Source organism: Canis lupus, chromosome 17, assembly GCF_003254725.2.
Source record: "Canis lupus dingo isolate Sandy chromosome 17, ASM325472v2, whole genome shotgun sequence".
NCBI lineage: Eukaryota > Metazoa > Chordata > Mammalia > Carnivora > Canidae > Canis > Canis lupus.
In genome coordinates, this window is record NC_064259.1 from 6,083,061 (window position 1) to 6,103,602 (window position 20,542).

The 20,542-nt window shown below is 41.0% G+C and overlaps 1 protein-coding gene across 6 annotated transcripts in view; it reads right to left on the reverse strand.

Moving 5' to 3' along the window:
- Positions 1–7,927: 7,927 nt before the first annotated feature.
- Positions 7,928–20,542, reverse strand: part of MBOAT2 (membrane bound O-acyltransferase domain containing 2) — a 123,456-nt gene continuing 110,841 nt past the window's right edge. For all 6 annotated transcript variants that reach the window (XM_025454721.3, XM_025454719.3, XM_035700657.2 and 3 more), the window contains 6 exons: positions 18,242–18,434; positions 17,764–17,867; positions 14,011–14,075; positions 12,174–12,306; positions 9,933–10,084; positions 7,928–8,165 (listed from right to left, as the gene is read on the reverse strand). In XM_025454721.3, coding sequence (XP_025310506.1) covers positions 7,940–8,165; positions 9,933–10,084; positions 12,174–12,306; positions 14,011–14,075; positions 17,764–17,867; positions 18,242–18,434 — 873 coding nt within the window. In that variant the 3' untranslated portion in view covers positions 7,928–7,939. The remainder of the gene's footprint in view (positions 8,166–9,932; positions 10,085–12,173; positions 12,307–14,010; positions 14,076–17,763; positions 17,868–18,241; positions 18,435–20,542) is intronic.

Below are 20,542 nucleotides of genomic sequence, written 5' to 3' on the forward strand. Positions count from 1 at the left end.
AATACTTACTCTGCAAAAAGGATGGCAGCCAGCAAACAGCATCTTTCTGCTGGACACAGTGTCCCCGCGCTGGCAGATGAGGGCCTGCCTTTCTGCTGATAGTGAGTCTCAGCCTGTGCTCATGGAAACCACTGGTATTACTCTGAAGGAGGTGACCAAAAAAGATAACACAAGCACAAAACAAAGCATATTTGAAAAAGAAAAGATACATAATAAGAAAATAGAAAAGATTTTACCAGAGAGGAGAAATGCAATATTTTAATGACAACAATCGGAGCAGACATCTGGCTACAGCAACAAACTAACTGAGCCAACACAACCCATCCTGCTACAGACACCTAGGAAAGCTATACAAATAGAACACACAATTATTTTTAAAGTCATATAGCTAAGTTTAAAAGAAAGGCAACCAAATGAAAAGATAACCAAAAGAGGCTCATACTGACACAGTTGTTACTTCTGAGGGAGGAAGAAGGGGAAGGTGTGCTGGTCTTATGTCCAATGTACTTTTTTTTTTTAAGATTTTATTTATTCACTCATGAGAGACACAGAGAGAGAGAGGCAGAGACACAGGCAGAGGGAGAGGGAGGCTCCACGCAAGGAGCCCGATGTGGGACTTGAACCCGGGAATCCGAGATCACGCCCTGAGCTAAAGGCAGGTGCCCAACCACTGAGCCACTCAGGCATCCCAACCTTTTATTAAAAAAAAAAGAAAAGGCAAATTTTGAATCTAATGTGGTAAAAGCACCTGTTCCATCTGAGCAGTGGGCACATGAATGTGTATTATAGTGTTCTATAGTGAACCAACTATATGCTTGAAAAATTGGGGAAGTTTTATTTTTTATTTAAAAAAAAATTGTCAACTCAATTTTCCCCTGTTATTCCTTTTTCTAACTGGAGGGAAGATAAGTTATTGTTGGGTAGTTGGCACATGGTGGACCTAAACGTGTTTTCTTCTCTGTGTCATACAGTATCATTCTTGACATAGGCTTTTTTCCTTCCTCTAATAATGCCCCTCCCACATCTTTCTCAGCCAGTAAAACACTTCCTCCCAAACCCAAGTGCCAGCTCCTCTGCACAGCTCTCCCCAACTCTTCCCAGGCTCCCCGCCCCCTTCAGATTCCAAAGGCCCTTTGTGCATGGCTTGAATAAAGCACTTACTGTACTATATGGTAATCATTTATTAGCTTCTTGAAGCCAAGGGCAGTGATTTATTTTGTAGTTACCCAGCACATGGGTAGGAACTCATTAAATAATTGTGGAATGAACAGTTCAAAGACAAAATACAAAATATATTACAATGTCCATCTACATATAATAGGAGGCCTGCTATCAACTGGCCTTCCGGGGCCTTCCTGACTGTGAAGCAAATTGAGTTACTGAAGCTGTCTGTCGTGCTTGTCAAGATAAATGCATGGAAGGGATGTGCCGGCAGGCAGCTCGGCTGCTGTGTCCATACTCATGGCCCAATTTCAGCACAGCCCTGCATCTCAAAATGGGGTCATTGAATCTGCCATCACAGCCTAAGGCCTTCTAGTGAGAAAGCACCAAGACAGGACTTCCTTGGACGTGTTCAGCCTGGCATCTTTGTGCAACAGTGCAAGTTTAGAGCGGCTTCCTCCACAATTGTTCATGACAGAGCCTAGAAGAGCCTCTGGAAGCATACTTCACAGTTCCCTGGAGTTTGGAATCATGGCACAGAAATCTAGTGGGAGTCCCTGTGCTCTGCTATGGATACCATATACTAATTTAAAGCTTTTGTTCTGTTTTTTTAAAGGAAGTGTTATGCCCAATATGGGGCTTGGACTTGCAACCCCGAAATCAAGAGTCACATGCTCTATCAACTCAGCAAGCCAGGCACCCCTAAGTTTGTTTTAACTGTCTTCCAAAGTGCCTACAATGTGACTACATTTTGTTTTAAATAATTTTTAAGCAGTTAAAAGAGTCAATGACTCCTTAGAATATTACCATCATATTGAAGAATCCTTCAATTTAAAAAAAAAGGGGGGGTATCACCTCTCATGGTGGGAAAGGCCCGGTGTTCAGTTCTATAGACAGAATTTAAAGCCTCTGGAGTTAGCAAACACACCCACACACAACACACATACGTATTTTTAAACTACAGTTTAATCATTTTTAAAGACACACAAATTAGAAAAAAACATTTATATGTAAGTTAAAAACATCTTTAAAACCCAGCAATAAGCCAGCAGTGCAGCGCTGAGGAGGACAGAGACTGGAAAAAAATGAGCAGTAATGAAATCATCACATCACAGTGTAACTGACACGGGGGTAGTTTAAACTTAGAACCATACAACAAGAACTAATTTATGGATCTGTTGAAAAATAACACCTCTTTAAAAAAATATTTTGGAATAATAAAAACAAAAAGCACAGGACGCCACGTTCTAGTCTCACCCAGGGAAGGCAGACGAGCACTGTAAATACTGGCTGCAGAGCTGGGGCCCTCCCTGTTTGGGCGACACTGTCCAACTACTCCCAGGCAGGGATCAGGATACAGCTCTTAAAGGAAGGCAGGAATGAACTCACACAATCTCACTCTTCATGTGGAAGGGTTCTCTTGTTTCACCTGAATTATTCTTACTTTCATTCCTACTGCTTTATAGAAGGGTGCCCTTCTGGTTTGGAGAGGCGGTCGTGCCCCGGTGCCCAGGTGCCAGGGATGGAGGCTGGCTTGGAACATGTTTGGTTGGGGGGGAGGCTGGATTCCTTCCTCTTTGTGACAAGAAGCCAGGGCAAATGTACTTTGTTGACAAATCTGCACATACAGAACCAAAAATACTTCAAATTGGGAAGAGGCCTATCTTCTAAGTCTGTCAAACTCTTTTACATGTGTTTGTCTTTGAGCAAGGAAGGACAAAAAGGGATACTACCAAATTAATTTCTCAAAGAAGTTACCCCAAACAGAGACTGGGCAGGACACAGTCATTTACAACTCCGGTAAAAGGCAGCCAGTCACTTTTTCCATCTCAAACGTGTTCTTAGGAAAACGGCTAGTCATTCTACTGATGTTGCTCTGTGTCTTTCGGTTTTTCATTATTTTATTTCCATTTCTTTTCACAGTAGCAAAAATCTGGTAAAACATGCATCATTGAGTGAGCTTTAGACAGTGATTTCGCATGGATCTTTATATTATTCTTTATAGAACTATATAGTCTTGGGGTTTTTTTGATTTTGCCTTACAAAAGGGTTACCAGAAGACAACGAGTATAGTTAGTTTTAAAGGTAAGACAAATTACTCGGCAAAGAAGTGTGTGTCTTCAGGCTTCCACTCCAGAAAGTCCTCCCTATCAGTAACCTACAGAGCTTGTCAGTTGTTTACTAGGGTTTCCATATTAAAAATCTATTAAAATAAATATTATTTCAAAACATATAAAAACATTAATAAGCAGCCCACCGATTAAAATGTAATTGGCTGCATCCTCTGCAACGAGAGCCTCAAAAAAGCAGCTTAGTCATTGATTTTAAGAGCATTCCTACAAAATACCAACGTGTAAGATTTCATTTTAAATTTTCTTCTGTAATGAGGGTTACTGTAAATCGATTCGAACACATGGTGCTGCAGAAACACTGTACAGACCTCGACACGCTGATCATTCAAATCCAGGTTTCAGGTGCAACCTAGCAAATCTCTTCCTTCACCATCAGGAGCATGCATGCTCTGGTACAAACCGGTCTTAGAAGGACCACTGCAGAAAACAGAACTTCCTGCATCTTAGATACCTGTAGCAATGATAAGCCATTCACTAAATGTACACTGGGTTCAGAGTAAGAGTTTAATAAGGTACTTGAGGGCAGTTAAGATTACATTTCACAGTGTTATGTAGAATTCCGCACCTATGTTAAATCTGATGTACTCAATTTCAGCCAAGATAGACTAGGGTGGCTGAGGAAACCTCCATAAAATACTGGCTTATATTTAAAACTCCGGACAAATCCTTCATTGACATCACAGTAACAGGCACCATTCCGAAACAATTATTCTCCCCAGTAATCTTTTTCTTTCAATCATAACATAGAACTCTTACAGTCAATTAACTAACAATCTGAAAGTTTATAACAAGGAAACAAAACAGTATAAATGTCCAGAGCTGCTCATGAATATACAAATTAAAATTTACAAGGTAGGAATTTCAAATAGGAAAAACTTTTTTGTCCTAAATGTAATCTAGTCCTTGAATAAAAGTATACATTTTGTAATTATTTTAATGGCAAAATTTTAATGTCATTTCTTTTGTAGTTTAAAATGTGCAAACTAAATTAAATGTGCCTTAACTATCTTTGAATGAAATAATATTTGAGAAGTTACATGATGGTAAGATCCTGTCCAGTAAACTTGATGGTTTGTACTAACATTTTCTAGCGTAGAGCACCTTCAGCTTCACCTAGCACAACCAACCAAAGAAGCAGAGAAAGCAAAAGGAGAATAGGTTGCCTTCAATAGAGACCATTTCATTTTCAAAAGTTCTCTTTAAGGGCTACATTTAGGGGAAATGGTATGGTGCCACGCCTTCTGATTTAACAGACTGGAAGGTTTTCCTCTGTTGCCAAGAAAACCTTTTGAAAAGTCAGGGCTTTGAGCTCAATAAAAATAAATAACCACGATAACAGTTGTGATTGTGAATCTGCCTTTGTCCATGACTCTTACAAATCTTGCTAATGGCTTCCACTCATTACAAACACAACTGGTCATAAACTTACGGACCTGATCCTTTAATTTCTTATTAAGGAACTTTCATTTAGAAGTCAAGTAACTTGCTCAAATCCCAACTGATTAATAAAAGAGCCAGATGAACATCCAGGTCTTCTCCCAGGGCAACGAGTGCTTCAATGAGAGTTACCTTTGCTTTTTTAGAACCATTCTCTTTTACTGCAAATTTTTCTGAAAACTGGTATCTGTGGAAATCCTGTATGTGAATGTCACACATGGCAGGGGTTGATGACACAAATACTTTTTAACTAAAAGTATGGTGGTAGCCGGACATTGTTGAAGCCAAATAAACCCTCTCTATTAGGCTAGATGTTTTAGAAGGTAAATACATTTCCCCAATTACCCTGAGTTCCAATAAAAACGCTTTTTTTAAAAACTGAGGATAAGTTACTTGTAAAATGGTGATAGCTGACATACATCAAATTAACTGTTACTGATTTAAGAAAATGAAACTGAGGGAAGAGTAATTATTTTTGTTCAATTTTTTTTTTCCCTGAGTAGTATAATAATGAACCTGAACCAAAAGTCTAAGTATGATGGTCACAGATCATCTCTGGAGTGATTTCATGACAACTAAAGGGTGGAGAAATAATATAAATATGTACTGCATCTTGTTCTGTTGATTAAAAGAGCAGGGAGCACATAGTACAATGAATCCCTTTATACTTAACAGTATGTAGAGATATACACCAGTTTTCAAATCTTCTACTCTAAGTAGAAGGGAAGCATTAATCCTTGTAACACTCCAAGCAGATATATTTGTTTCGTAGAACACAAAAAGTTTCTTCTTGAGGAGAAAAGTCAGGTTGAGAATTAGAATTATTTCTTTAGCTTTTCTTCTAGGTTACAAACTTATTTTAATCCCTCCAAAATTAGAGAAAAGCTATCCAAAACCCATTTCATACCAAAAAAAAACCCCAAGAAACAAAAATACAAAACTTAGTTGATCCAGGGGACGAAAATCAGTCAAATTGTATAGATAATGTATTATCTTCAAAGGAACTAGAGAATTCTTAGTCATCTTGCTCTCTGCAATGACAGCGTCATAAAACAGGTAACAGTGATTTTAGGTTTTGAGGCTGAGAAATGACACAGGTAATAGAAATAAATAGTGATTATTTATAAATGGCCACTTGGGCTGAGAAAGAGTTTTATTAAGTTTTCTTGTTTTTACTTATGACATGTCTAGACTTGTCCTTTAAACCCTAAATTTATCTACCTTTTTTTAAAGTAGTTATCAGATCTCTGCAGCATTAATTAAGGAGATCTTTTAGGGGCAGATACTTTCCATGATTATTCTTTTCTATCCTCTCAAACCCCACAGCTGGCTTAATTTCAGTGTGTGGGAAAACAGAGAAAATTTATTTAGCTACCTCTCTCTTTCTGGGAAGTAACAGGATTTGGCTAACCTCGGCAGGTGGAAAAAATTTACCTTTAGAAAAATAAAAACATCTTACATAATCAAAGACTAGGATATTTCTAAAGTTCTAAAAAAGATCCACTGATATTTTTGCTGATGAGGACCTCAAAAATTCCTGGTATAGTTGTTGTTCTTTCTTCTTTAAATGAAAAACCACAGAGCTTAAGCCAGATGGCTGTTCTGCAGTAATTACATTTGCAAACTTATTCACGACAAAAATTAAAAAAATATATATATACTCACCATAGACAATTTGCATTTCATTGAAAATTTAAGGCAAGAAAGGAAATAAAGTGGTCAAATAAAGGTGGAGTCAGAAGGCCCCGCTCACCTCCTCTCTCACCTCCAAGTCTTGTGGCTGAAGCCCATACCAGGGTGGCCTCGCCGCCCACTCTTCTGCTTTCAGCCACTGCGGCCACCCCAAGACTGTGGGGTTAACAGAGACATCTGATAATTCAAGGTGAGATTAACTGTGGTGAAAATGGCCTATATGCTAGAAGCATGTTTTTTTCCTACTCATAGAACCTAAAATTCATTAAAAAGCGTTAAGAGCCAAATTTGAAAGTGAGAATTTAAGAGTTTGGAAACTAATTTCTTTTATTCTCTAAAAAGGTGGGTCAGACCCGATGACTGTAAGTTTTCATTTCCCTAAAACATTCCCAATTATGACTTAAGCTGTCAAGGATAAGGAAGCGATTAGATAGATTGTTACCTTAACCCAGTGATTTCTCCTACACAGCCCTCGTACCATCTACCACTATTATTTTCCTAATCTTGCCATAATTCTATATGATTTTTGCCTGGCAAATTTCATTTAAAAGTCCAACATATTAAAAAGTCATTACACTTTTACATCTTACAGAATCAAAAAGAACTCAGATACATGAAGAGGAAAAGCACTTCTGCTGAGCACCTGGTCCGTGCCCTGCCCCAGCTGCCACCAGCTCCAGTCCACATGGTGCTTTCTTCATCCATGCCTGCCTGCCTGCCTTCCTTCCTTCCTTCATCATCTTCTCTTGTTCTCTTTCCTTTTTTTTTTTTTAAGAAAATAAGTTTAAAATATCGCATTACCAACCTTTAATTATGTTGAAGAAATTCTCCCTTGATGGGCTCTGACCAACACAAAGTAATTAAATTCTCCAGGAAAATAAGCTACCTATAATTTGGCATCCCTTTCTGTTTAGTTTCGCTATGTACAATGGTCATTTCAGGTACTTTAAGAAAACCCTTCAAATACTGAGATGTTTATTGCATTTTTAAAGTGTCCACGATCTTAAATATCCTGTTTCAAATTCCTCTGGAATTCCTTTACAAGACCATGACATCAAATATTGAAATAGCGTTCTTACAATATTACACTTGAAAATACCGTTTAGGAACAATATGGTAGGAAATAGAGGGTTTAAGGCAAGACATTCATTTGGAAAAGTTAATTTTTGTCCATCCTCCAGATTGACACGGTTACCCTTTCACCCCATTAGTGCCTTGGGATACGCAACATACATTCAGCAAGAGGGGCACACGTACCACCCTACAACATCTGCAGAGGTCCTGAGTGCCCATTGAGATCATGGAAATATTTTTATATAAGGCGTGGCCCCCAGGGACATGGCATGGGAGGGGTTATTCGCTCCATTCCCAATCTGGTATACTGGAAACTCCCCATCTAGATCTGTCCCATTTGCCCCCCACTTCATCTCTTTTCAAACGAACACAAATCCCTCGAAAAGGTGCTAAGATTGGTTTCTGTTAACAGAGACAAAATAGCCATCAGAGTGTTTTCCCCTTCATTGCTTTAATGATGAATGTCTAGAGGCTATTTCTTGATTCTGATTGCAAACATTGTTTGTTGTGGAAAAACTATTCTGTCCCAAAGAATTTTCTCTTTCATCGAACTTTCTGGATGGCGACAGCTGCACATTTTCATGTGTAGTCTTTCCTCTTTGAGTTTTTTTCACCGGCAGCAACAATAATATTAAGATCCCAGCAATGTGCAGGCAGTAATACCAGGAGCTAAGAGCAAAATGGACAAAGTTGACTTTATTAAATTTTGAGAATTAATCCTTAGCAACGGCACCCTTGTCAAAATGTCACATGCACCATGGAGGATGTGCAGATTTACTCCGTTAATCTTGCATTCCGGCCCCCCTCCCCCAACCCCACCCAGAGATGAAGCTCTCCAGCGTCTGCCAGTGGGTATTTATAAAGCACCCTATAAACCCAGGCCACTTATAAGCACGATACTAGCTATCATATTACATTCCTTTGTAAGGGTCATAAGTCCATGGCTGCACAGAACAAAAACAAAAAGGTACTTATTAGCAGCTGCAGTGACCTGAAAATAATCTCTCAAATCCACAGAACTGAATATTGAGAGCGAACAAAGAAGACGCAGAGCTGGTAAAGACCTTAATACTCTGGCCTCCTCTGCTGTGTATGGTCCCTAATTAAGTTACAAATTTTCCAGTGATGTGAGTAACAGATAACACTGCCTCTTAATGGCCACTGTCACATAATGAAGGAAGGCCATCTTATTAAAAATATTATTACAAGCATCATTCTTGAAATCAAATATAAATCAAATATAAATCAAATGTGACCTAGGCTGCTTTTACAGTTGTAAATTCAAGTGAGTATGAACAAAGTGTACTTCCGATAGAAAAATCTAACCAACAGCTCAATCACATTTAAATATATGTAATAGTTTTGTGAAAAGGGGAATTTTAGCTGGAGTTACTTGGTGTCTTTCTATACAAGTAACGCCATAGTCAGTGCAAAAATTTGTGACCACATTCTCTATGCTGTCGTTCTAAATGCTGGGGTAATGAAAACTTTATAAAAGGTGAAGTTTTTGATCTCCAAGATATCACTAACACGTTGAGAGTGGAATCTGGTGGGTGGGCGAGAGAATACAGAGATCAAGCATGGAATTGAAGACGAGAATTTCTATGATACAGAGAAGACAAAGTACTCGGGAAACGTAAAAGAGTAAGAAGGGAACAAATTCTTGAAATAGAAGTAATTTATTTTTCTTTTGACGAAAGCAATTAAGAGAATTCACAATTCCTTGTAAAGAACGAGCTACACTTTTTTCTTTTTTTAAAACCACTCTGTCATATTCTCTATTGTTCATCTTATTTCAAGCTGCCCTATCCTTTCGTCTCTGGAGTTAACAGTCTGGCGGCCTGAACTCTTGGTGGGCAGACCTTACCAACACTTACTCATGATTATCGGAGGATGTATTTTGCTTCCGCTCCCAGAATATCCCCAGTGACTCATACGCCTCTGCTCTAACACCTCAACCCCTATACCTTGACCCCAGAGCAGGGGTGAGCAAACTCTAGCCCGTGGCCACATCTAGCCCTGACGTCACAGCTTTAACTTGAGGCATAACTGACCTGTAACATTATGTTAGCCTCAGGTGTACAATATAATGATTTGATAGATATACATATAGCAAAGAAAAAAAAAAGATCACTGTGATAAGTCTAGTTAACATCCAACTATAAAAAGAACAGCTATACTTCCAGTTAAACCTCTTGGAGAGATCTGAGGTGGGGGTTACCCAGCTGATACTTCTCTGTCTTTATCACACTCATCTCAGGGGTGAGTGGTGTGAATCATTCCATAAAAAACTTGAGACCTCTTGGTTTAAAATGAAAAAGTAACCACAGAGAGTAAGGCTGTGGTGCTATTTTTCTATGCTACCCAATGGCAAAGCGCTTGCTCTTAAAAACAAAGTTATTCCCCCTGGCATATATTTGTAAGAGTGACACTTACCTGTAAAACATGAATGATGGTTTTATGGAAAGAAGTACAAATGGCACAACTGTATAACTTATTGCTATTTGAGTCATTATCCACGTTAAAACATCATACAATAATTTAAGTTGGGGAGGTTCGATGAAATAATGTCTAAAGTTATTTCTCATCTGAAATAAAGAAACAAAAATATTGGCTTGGTCTTTAACATTGCTTATAAAACTACAATTACTGCATCCAACTGTTTCAAGCATGTGGAGTGACTGAAATTGTCACACATTGCTGGTGGGACATCGGAAATGGTGCCACCACTACGGGAGAAGTTGGTTCAGGAAAAACAAATACACATATGTATAAAAAATATGGAGAGCGCAAAATGTGGGAATCTGGGTAGAGGGCATGTGGGAGTGCTTTGCAACTTTTCGGTAGATCTAAAGTTGTATTCAAATTAAAAGTTTCTAAAAAAAAATGTTAAAAACAACACTCTTCGAGTTCCTCAAATCATATTTGGTAAACTATAATATATAAATAAAGTTCTGTTTTCACTTCTTCTGCTACACTGAGATATCTTTTCCTCTTCTTTAAACTCTGCATTTGTGAGAGACAGATGGCTCTCGATACCCTGAGCTTAGGTCAAAACACACTTATCAGAATAAATGGCAACAACGAACATTATTCTCAAAATAGGTGTTTCCTAATCACCACTCTTGACACATTTTTTTAGCTTCCAAAAAAGTCAAAACATTGCAGTTTTGAAATATGTAAACTTAACCAACCATTATTTCCTTTTTTCAACTCTGTTCCCTGCTTTGTCTAACGTGGTCAGAGGTGAAACACGGCCCTGCTATGAGGATGCCACCAAGTTTTCCAGAAGTAACCTGGTATATGGTTAACGGCTCTCCCATGTAGAGACCATGGTTCCCAGTGGCGGGAACAGACCCTGGCACCCACCACGTCTTGCCCGGATCACCGCCACAGCAGCTACCTGCCCTCTTCCCTTCCGATCACAGATGGCAAATCAATCCTCCTGAAGCACGGCTTTCGGCATTCCATCCCTCTGCTTACAAACCTCCTCTGACCCCCAGGTATGCAGACAGAAAGAGCATTAGGCCCGTCCCCAGGCTGGTGCCCAAATCCTGCTATGATTGCCCTCCCCCTGCTCCCCTGCACTCCCTTTGCCTTTCCAGAATTATCCACGATTTAGGAATTCACGACGTCTTTGCTTCAGCCAGATTTACTTGTCATTTAATACACCAGGTACTTTCAAACGTGGTTCTGTTAATGTCATTTATGTGCCTAGAACGTCATGTTCCTCCCCCATCATGCTTCCCTCACTTTTGAAACAACATTTATCTTTTCAAAGCCCAAATCCAAACTTTCCTAACGAGGCCGTCTTGGGTCAACCCAACCAAAAGGATTTCTTTCACCTCTGAACAACTCCTTTACTTACTACAGAACCCACAGGATGTATCACATATGCCCCGTGGTGTTTGCGTACTCACGTGTACATATACCTTATGCCCCAATCAGGCCACAAACAAGCAGAAGGTACAGCCCTTAGAGTTAGCGCTTCTTGGAGTTTTCCCTCATACACCCCCCCAAGGTACCTGACAACTGAATAAATATCTGCTAGTTTGTTAAATGAAGGCTTCTCGCCTGTAAGCGCTGCACGCAGCCGGTTCAGGCACCATCTCTGTCATGTCACTTTCTTCTGATGGACTTTCAAGGACTTAAACTAAATGTCCTTCTTTGCCCACCCATGTCAGCAACCTCATTTCTCAACTGTTTCCCAAAATATCACCCTGGGTTCCAACCAAGGACTGTGTCCTGCTTCCAATGTGGTGCCCACCACCCCAGGGATGGCCCACCCAGTTTTCTACACCCAATTGTACCCCACTCTTCATCTAAAAGATGACTCTCAAAGGTGACCACTTTCAGGAAACATTTCTAAAGTAAACCCACCCTTCTGATCACCTTTATTTAACTCTGTTTTTAGCTCTCGTTCAGAAAATTCCGTAAAGACAATGAATGCTCTGTGGGTACCTCCCACGTGCCAACTCTTCCCCTCAGATGAACCAAGTGTGGAGCCCCTGGGAGCACTCAACAAACACGCCAGGTGCACGCCTCACTTGTGGCCAGAGTAGAGCACCGACTGGGGCCCAGAAACAGGGTCTGCCTAGGGAGGGTGTCCTCAGCCACTTACACCAGCCAGTTCAAGGGGACTGCACTGAAGTATGAAACGGAATTCGGGATACTTACGGCTCGCGCTGCCAGCGTCATCACCACTCCTGTTAGAAATGTCAGATAATATCCTGGGTACACCCCGTGCCAAATGGCAGACAGAATGAACGTCTGGATGGTTGGACTCAAGGAGGCTCGTTCATAACACACCCTAGAAACCAGAAAACCACAGGGAGCCAAGAGGAGTGAGTGATCAGAGTTTAGATAGTCCACAGTGATCCTTCTTTTCTTATCTGACAGGACACAGAGTAATCAGGAAAATAGCCGTGGCCTAATGGCAGCAATAACTTGACCTGTGACATCAGGGAGGTGACAGCTGCAAAATATTCCTATTTCTTTAGGAAAATAAACTTGACTTTCATCTCTTTGTGGTATATGTAATAGCTAAAATAATCATTGCCAAGTGGTTAGAAATCTACACGATTCACCAAAAAACCTTTAATATTAAATATATTTTATGTTAGTTTATTATTTTCTTTAATGATTTTTATTTAATTAAGAACTTTCAACTGACCTAGTAATATTTCTTTCTGGCAAGTCTGGAGTCGCTCAGTCTAAAATTTCCCTTGGTAACAGAATAGAGGACTCAGATGAAAATAAGATTTTTCCAAAGATATCAAATTTATTTATTTCTCTATGCCCAGCGTGGGGCTGGAACTCACGACCCTGAGATCAAGCATCACGTGCTCCACCGACTGAGCCAACCAGGTGCCCCCAAAGGTGTCAAATTTAAAATATAACAATAACAAAAAGCACACAACAGATCTGCTCAGAGAATCTGCAGCCACTCGGGAGACTGCAAAGTATCGTGTGATGGGTATTTCAAGGGATAAAGATCCTCAACTTAGGGCAGCCCTGGTGGCTCAGCAGTTTAGTGCCGCCTTCAGCCCAGGGCGTGATCCTGGAAACCTGGGATCAAGTCCCACATTGGGCTCCTTCTATGGAGCTTGCTTCTCCCTCTGCCTGTGTCTCTGTCTCTCTCTCTTTCTCTCTCTGTCTCTCATGAATAAATAATATCTTAAAAAAAAAAAAAAGATCCTCAACTTGTCACAAAATAAAAGACATTCCCCAGAAAAGGCTGCTTTCCACAGAACATGCTTAGTGCTGTACCGTCACAGGGTAAATATCTCATAAAATAAACTCGAGGTAGACACCCATGTCTCATTGGGAACATGGAGACAGAGTCGCTGGGAGTTTCTATGCAATTTCCTAATGTTGCTGGGCTTGGGCTGCCTGTACGGACCTCCCTCCTCGTCCTTGTCCTTAGCCAACTCCTAGCCCCTGATCCCAGCACCAGGAAGCCCCTCCCCGTGCCCACCTGCCCCTGCTCACTCTCCCTGCTGCTCCTCACTACAGGGAAAGGCACCTGTAGGGGACGCTGCTGTGCATCTGACAAGCTCCTGAACTCTCTGGCTGAGGAGGCTGGGCCTTTTTGTCTGCCGGACTCATCTTTGTGTCCTGTGCCTAACAGGACATTTGACAGAAACATATGTCAAATGGAAATATTTTAAAACTGGAACTGTTCTGGAAACTCTAGGGAATCTGCATAGTGGTTGTGTGGCTACTTTGTTTTTATTTAACCACATCTCCAGTGAATGAGAGGAGGACACTGATGATCTCAGGCCTCGGAAAGATGCTCGGGAGGGCGGCTGAGAGGCCAGCGATAACTGTATCTACCACCTGGGCCGGAAAGTTCTCGTGTTTGATAGACTCTTGCTGCGGGAGGATGTTAACAGTGTTTCCTGGCTAACATCGAGGTCACAATGTCACTCAACACAGTGTTAATTTAATCAAGAATCTAACTCAGTGAAGCTCAAGTATTAGATACCGTGGCACAGCTCCTGAAGGCACATACCTTTTGAGCCAAAGAGCCGTTTGAATATTCCAATTATCAAGAAACATCTTGAAACTTGTTGACATCTGAAAAACAAAAGAACTTTTTTCCTTTGGCCAACAAAATAACGAAGCTTGAAATATAAGTAATAATGTTTTATTGTGCTAAAAATGTGTTACTTGGCATTGATGGTCATGTACTGGTCTCTTTTCTTAATATTGCTTTTCTAATACAGTAACATCATTGTGGAACTGGGATTTGGGTATTGTAAAAGCCATCTATAAGATAAATGGATTATCACCATTTTCTCCTTATATGTTATCAGGGTCGTCATGGAATTATCCCGAAGACATTCCCAATATGTAAATGACCTTTCAGGGCCCCTTTAATGACTCTTTCACTGGGGACTGGACCCATCCCATCAAGCCACAGTCTCTCAATTCCCCACCTCTATGCCTCTTCAGCCACCATCTATGACCACCCAGAACCTTGGCCCCACTTGGAACTACCACCATCTTCCCACCCTTCTAGGCTCATCACACAAGCCTCCCCCATAAAAGCTTCCTCTAGACGTCAAAGGTTCCTCTGGTCCCCTATCTCTCCTTCTTCCCTCAATAACTATCCCCTCCTGCGTCTTCACTTCCTTCCCACTGTGTAGATTCCATGATCCACTATTTACTATCCCCATCAAAATTCTTGATGTGTTTGTTTCTTTTTCCTTTTAACTCACCTACCTATCAAAATCCTAACCCCAGATCAACCACACTTTCCACCTTCCCTACTCATAACCTGTGAATTCGCGTGCAGAATATCACAATACTGGAGACTTTGGTCCTAAACCCATACTTCTTGCTATCAGTTGAGCCTCAACCTTGCAGGTAATCCTTGTTTCCCTACACAGTTCATTCTCCTCTTCCTAAAAACAGCTATTAGATTGAACCATTTTAAATTGTTTTTTTTTTTTTTTTTTTTTTTGGTAAGTCAAAAGCAGGTAAAAATCAGCAATCCCATGAGATCCCAATGAATACTTCACAAGTTCCCCCCTTTCTTATCTCTGGTCCTATCACTTTTTCCCACTTGCTCTCCCACCTTCACAACAGGTAACTTTGCCTCCAATTTATCGAGATGACATAAACCATCAGACTCCAACATCTCATATCAAAATTACAAAGTCAGCTGCCTCCACACATCCCTTTCTCTGTCCCTGGTTCCTCTTCCACTTGGACAATCCCTGCACCTGTCTTCTTATATCCCCTCCCTCCACCTTCCTAGGGACCTCATGTGTCCATCAGCCTCTCTCCCCCTCTACCATATTTTCACACAGTCTTCAAATACTCTAACTGGTAAACATGTGTCAATCTCTCCATTTTATTTTTTTTTAATTTTTTTTAATCTCTCCATTTTAAAACAAAATTAAACAAAACAAAAATCCCTCCTTCAACTACTTGTTCTCCTCAGCTATGACCTTATCTCTACCCTCCTTCCTTATACAGGTAATAAATGCCTTCGGATTATATAACCTGGCTTTAATGTCTATCCCTCCCTGGAAACTGTTACTGAAATCATCAATAAACTCCCGCGTTGTTAGAGCTGATGGCACTCGGGAGTCCTCCTCTTACTGCACATCTTCAGCAGCATTTAACGCTGATTTCCTTTAGAAAAACTAACTCCTTTGTTCTTTACTTTCTCTTATCCTGTGCATTCTCAACAAGAGTGATACTGCTCCCAAGAGGATAAAAACCAGTTCTTAGGAGCAAAAAAGTCTTACTCTTCTCACATATAAAGCACATGTATACATAGAGTACACACACGGATATTAACGGTTCATGGGGGGTTGATTAGGAAACACATGTCTCAAAGTCTCTGTAGGTCCAATAATGAACACAAGAGTTAGAAACACTGCCACATATTTATACATTCATCAATTTCCAAAATTGGCCATTTTTTTCTTCCCCTTCCCCATTTATTACTGACATTACTATGAGAATTTCAGAGCAAATGCCAGATGTCTTATTTCACCTGTAAATAGTTCAAAATTTATTGGACTTTTAAAAAACCAAGATCAGACCTAACAAAACGAAGTATTACTCTTTAACATCATCTAATACTCATTTTGTGTTCAAATATCCCTGATTGTTTAAAAACATGTTTTCCCAGTTGTCTGTTCAATCGAGGCCCAAACACGGTGCACACAGTGCGTTTGGCTAAAATCCCTTTTAATCTCGAAGAGTTCCTCTCTGACCCCGGCTTTTCCCATGTCCTTTATTTGTTGAGAAAAATTGGGTCATTTGTCTTGTAGAATTTCCCACTTCTGGATCTGGTGTGTTTAACTTATTTCCCTAAACTCTACACTCCCTCTAAATTTAGCAAGATCAAGAGACCTACTCGGGTTTAAGCATCTCGGCAAATACTTGAGAGACGGGGCTGTATCCCCCCTGGCATCACACCCACGGGCGCTTAGCGACCGACTGTCCCACTTTTAGGGACGAACCCTCAGTGAAGCTAAGGTGCATTGGTGGGTCCATCCTAACCCATTCATTATAAACCTGTCTGTCAACCCTTCACCTTAAGTTTTAGGGATTTCTACCCTTGGATTAATTCTCCCAGGTTGGCAAACTGATGTCCCTTTTTGGTTTTCTTCTTCTCTCTCTGGCTCCTCCTCCTGACCTGCCTCTTCCTCTCCCAGTCTGTAAGCACAGGTGCTCCTGTGGAGCAGGGGGGTACAGAGGGGTGTGGGAGGTTTGGGGGGTGTCTCATCCCTTCTGGGTCTCTCAGTGCTCTCTCATGACTACTCTCTGGTTTCTCCCAAAACTTGAAATGCTACACGCTGACAGTTCCCCAATTAGGATCTCGAGCTCAGCAGTTGAGGCTAGTGCCTGGTCATTTATGTGCCTGCTGGGCAACTTAGTTAAGTCTGAAATCTGAACACACAGTGGCTTTCCCTCCAAACCTAGGCTTGTTCATTGTTCCTTCACCCAATGAAAGGCATCACCATGACACTGGTCCCGATCCATGACTTATTCTCTCTTGCTGATGTCGATGTAACACCGAGCACTGCTGAGTCTCTGGAACAGCCCACCCAGGTGTTTAGGTCTTTCCAGCCCCACTGGCCCTACCCTGGTTTAGGGCACCATCACCTTGGATTAACACAACACTCCGAACAGACCACTCTGTCCCACGAGAGCAACTCATTCTATCTGATGTAGCCAGATCCTTCCAAACCACAGCTGTGATCACCTCACTTGCCTGCACAAAACCCACCCAGCAACACTCCATCGCTCTTGTAAGAGCTCCAAACCCCCTATATGGCCTCTGAAACTGTCTGGGCCTGCCTCTGACTTCTGCAAGCTCATCTGTCACCACTCTCTGCGTTGTGAGCCACACACCACCTCTCACCCCAAGGGCACCCCTCCTTCTACTTGGAGTGCCAGGCAACATCTTCCTTATCTTTTAGGACTCAGCTTAAGGCATTATTTCCTGCAGGACCCCTCCCTGACCTATCTCACCTGAGTTGGAGCCTCTCTTGTAGCACGCACACACCCTACACCTTTCTGACCACAACCTATCCTTCTGTGTCCCTGTAGCCCTCATTAGATTAAAGCTCCACAAGGGCCCAGATCACACCAATCTTACTTATTAGATCCCCTAATTAGATGGGTATTATTAACAAATAGACTTCAATACCACTCTTGGAACATCACATCATAACTCATAAAAGCAAAGCATGGTATGTAAAGTATCACACGGTAACTAACTTGTAAATGATCTACTCACCTCTATTTGTTGAATTCTCAAATTGGAAATCAAGTCCCAACGAGCTGTTCCATTTTCATCATATCCTCTGAAACCAAAGCCTGCAGCATTATTAATTGCATCAGCTGCAGTAAACAAAGTGAAAAGACAGTATTAAGAATCCATGTAACAATCTACCACATTCTCCCAAAACATATGTTACTATATACAAGGATTTTTTTATTCTGAAACAGTAAAAGTAGATTTATTCATGTTTATTTTTATCTGATATTGTAACAAAATGAGCCTTGATCCAGTTTCTAGGATATCCTAACCGGTTTTAGGCTATTTCCTTGTATTTAGGATAGGAGTTGTCAAGTTTGTTTCTTCTAATACAGGACTCTAGTCTTTTCCAATTGGTCTTTAACTACATATCCTCAAGAGGGCACTCTCCCAGCTAGCTACAGGGCAGGGTACATCTCAACACAGAAACAGTCAGGTTTACTCAGACATGACTTACCTAACGTCCATGCAAAATAGTATTTGGGTCTGGCGGCCAAAAGAGAGACATAGAGATAGACAACTTTTGTTGGCCATGAAGCTGTAGCTTGAAAACGTTCATCAATGTTATACTCCACAGATAATGTTTTAGAGATGGTCAAGTGAAATAATAAGGAAAGTCCACAGATTAAGAGTTTCTGAATAACTGCGATCTGAAAGGACAAGATAGGATTTCAAAAGCTTAATCCATACCCCTTCTAATTCATTTGACAAACTACTGCCAGGTTAATCTTCCTGAATGCAGTATGAACTTTCTTACTCTCCTTTAGTCAAAAATCATAAACTGCGTGGTGCTCAGCATTTCAAGCCCTCAGAGTCTCACAGCAGGAAAATTTCCAGCCTCTTCTCTCTGACTACTTCCTCTGGATTAGGACTCAAGTCACACTAAAAACCTTAATTTGTGTTTTCAAAGCTTTCAGTTAAAAAAATATTTGAGGGATGCCTGGGTGGCTCAGTGGTTGAGCGTCTGCCTTCACCTTAGGTCATGATCCTGGGGTCCTGGGATCGAGTCCCGAATTGGGCTCCCCAGAGGGAGCCTGCTTCTCCCTCTGCCTGTGTCTCTGCCTCTCTCTGTGTGTCTCTCATGAATAAATAAATAAAATCTTAAAAAAGAAAAAAAATCTGAAGGCAAACACAGGCATATAGGTGTGAATACACAAAAATCTTCACAGTAACTTTTGGTAGTGGGTTTTATATTATACGCACACAAAACACACATGGCTTATTTTTCCATTGTGCTTTCCCTATATTTTTCAAATGCTATGTGTATTTCACAGACGTTATTTTTACAATAAACAATTTAATGCATCTCTTTAAATCTGCAGCTCTGTCATGAAATTTTGTTCACAAATGATAAACCAAAAGAGTTACACACCCAAGAAGACAAAAAGATTTGCAAAGAAGATTCTGATGGGGGGAAAAAAGGCCATTCTTTATTATATCCTGGTAAGGTTAAATCACCTTAGAAGAATCCAACTCATGGGGACACCTGGGTGGCTCAGCTGGCTAGGTGTCTGCCTTTGGCTCAGGTCATGATCTTGGGTTCCTGGGATCGAGCCCCAAGTCAGGCTCCTCTACCCAGTGGCAAGTCTGCTTCTCCCTCTCCCTTTGTAATCTCACTCTCTCTCAAATAAATAAATAACATCTTTAAAAAAAAATCCAATTCATGGTGTTTTTATATTTTTAATAGGCCAGAATAAAAAAAAAAAATAGGCCAGAATATTTGAATCTGACTCAGTATAGGGGAGATTATAAAACCTGCCAAAGGAAAGAAACAAGTGGAAGAAAGGAAAAGCTGCATCCAGGTAATGGAGCATAACAAAATACCTGGATTTTGAGTGTCCTGCACTGTAATCAAACAGTATTCAAATTAATCTGCCAAAGAGTATTCCTATTTTCACACTTTCTGTAACAGTGCCCGAAGAAAGGGCTCAGAGGCAAGAGTCAAAGCACATACCAGAGTCACTACATTTCTGAAAAAGCTGTGTTTGCTCTCAGGCGGCTCACTGGAGGTATTGTGTGCTTGAGGACTCTGCTGCAGCCAGCCCCCATTCTCACTTTCCTCAATGTTTTTTAAAGCTTTCTCCAGTATAAAAAAAGGTAGTAAGGCTACCTTTTTTTTACCCGTCCCCCAATATCTAAGCTGTGCATTTGAGAAGAGATTTAAAACAAGAGAAAAATTGGAATTCTAAATGCAGTGAGATGAAACAAATGGCCTCACACATTAACATAAAAATTGGGTGGATCATCTTAGTGACACAATGGGCAATACTGCAGCCATTAGACTAGACCCAAGTTTCCAGGTCTCAGTTTAAAAACAAAAATTAAAGTAGCCTCTAGCTGACCTCAACGACCAGGTGGCGCACACACACGCCATAAGAGTCCCCACGAAGGCTCAGGCAATGTGGGGTCAGGTACCTCGGAAGGAGGGAGATGGGGCATGACCCCTGGTTCCCACAGCCTCTCTGCTTGGTCGAGTGCCACCCAGCCACCATACGGGCAGGAGGCCAGAGCTTAACTCTTAGAGAAGCCGAAGACCCAGGCTTAGGGACATGGGTCCAGAGTGGGGGACTGGGTAAGTGCTAGAATGAGAACGTGGAAACTCTGGAGGAAGTCCATATCCTAAGAGGTGAAATCCTCAGCCCCTGTGCCCAGGCCAGCTCCAGAAACCAGCAGTCAAGTTTGTATCCACCTCGTAAGATTGTAGGAGACCGAAGGATCCTTCACTAAGAAGGGACTCAGCTCCAGAGAAAAGTCCTAC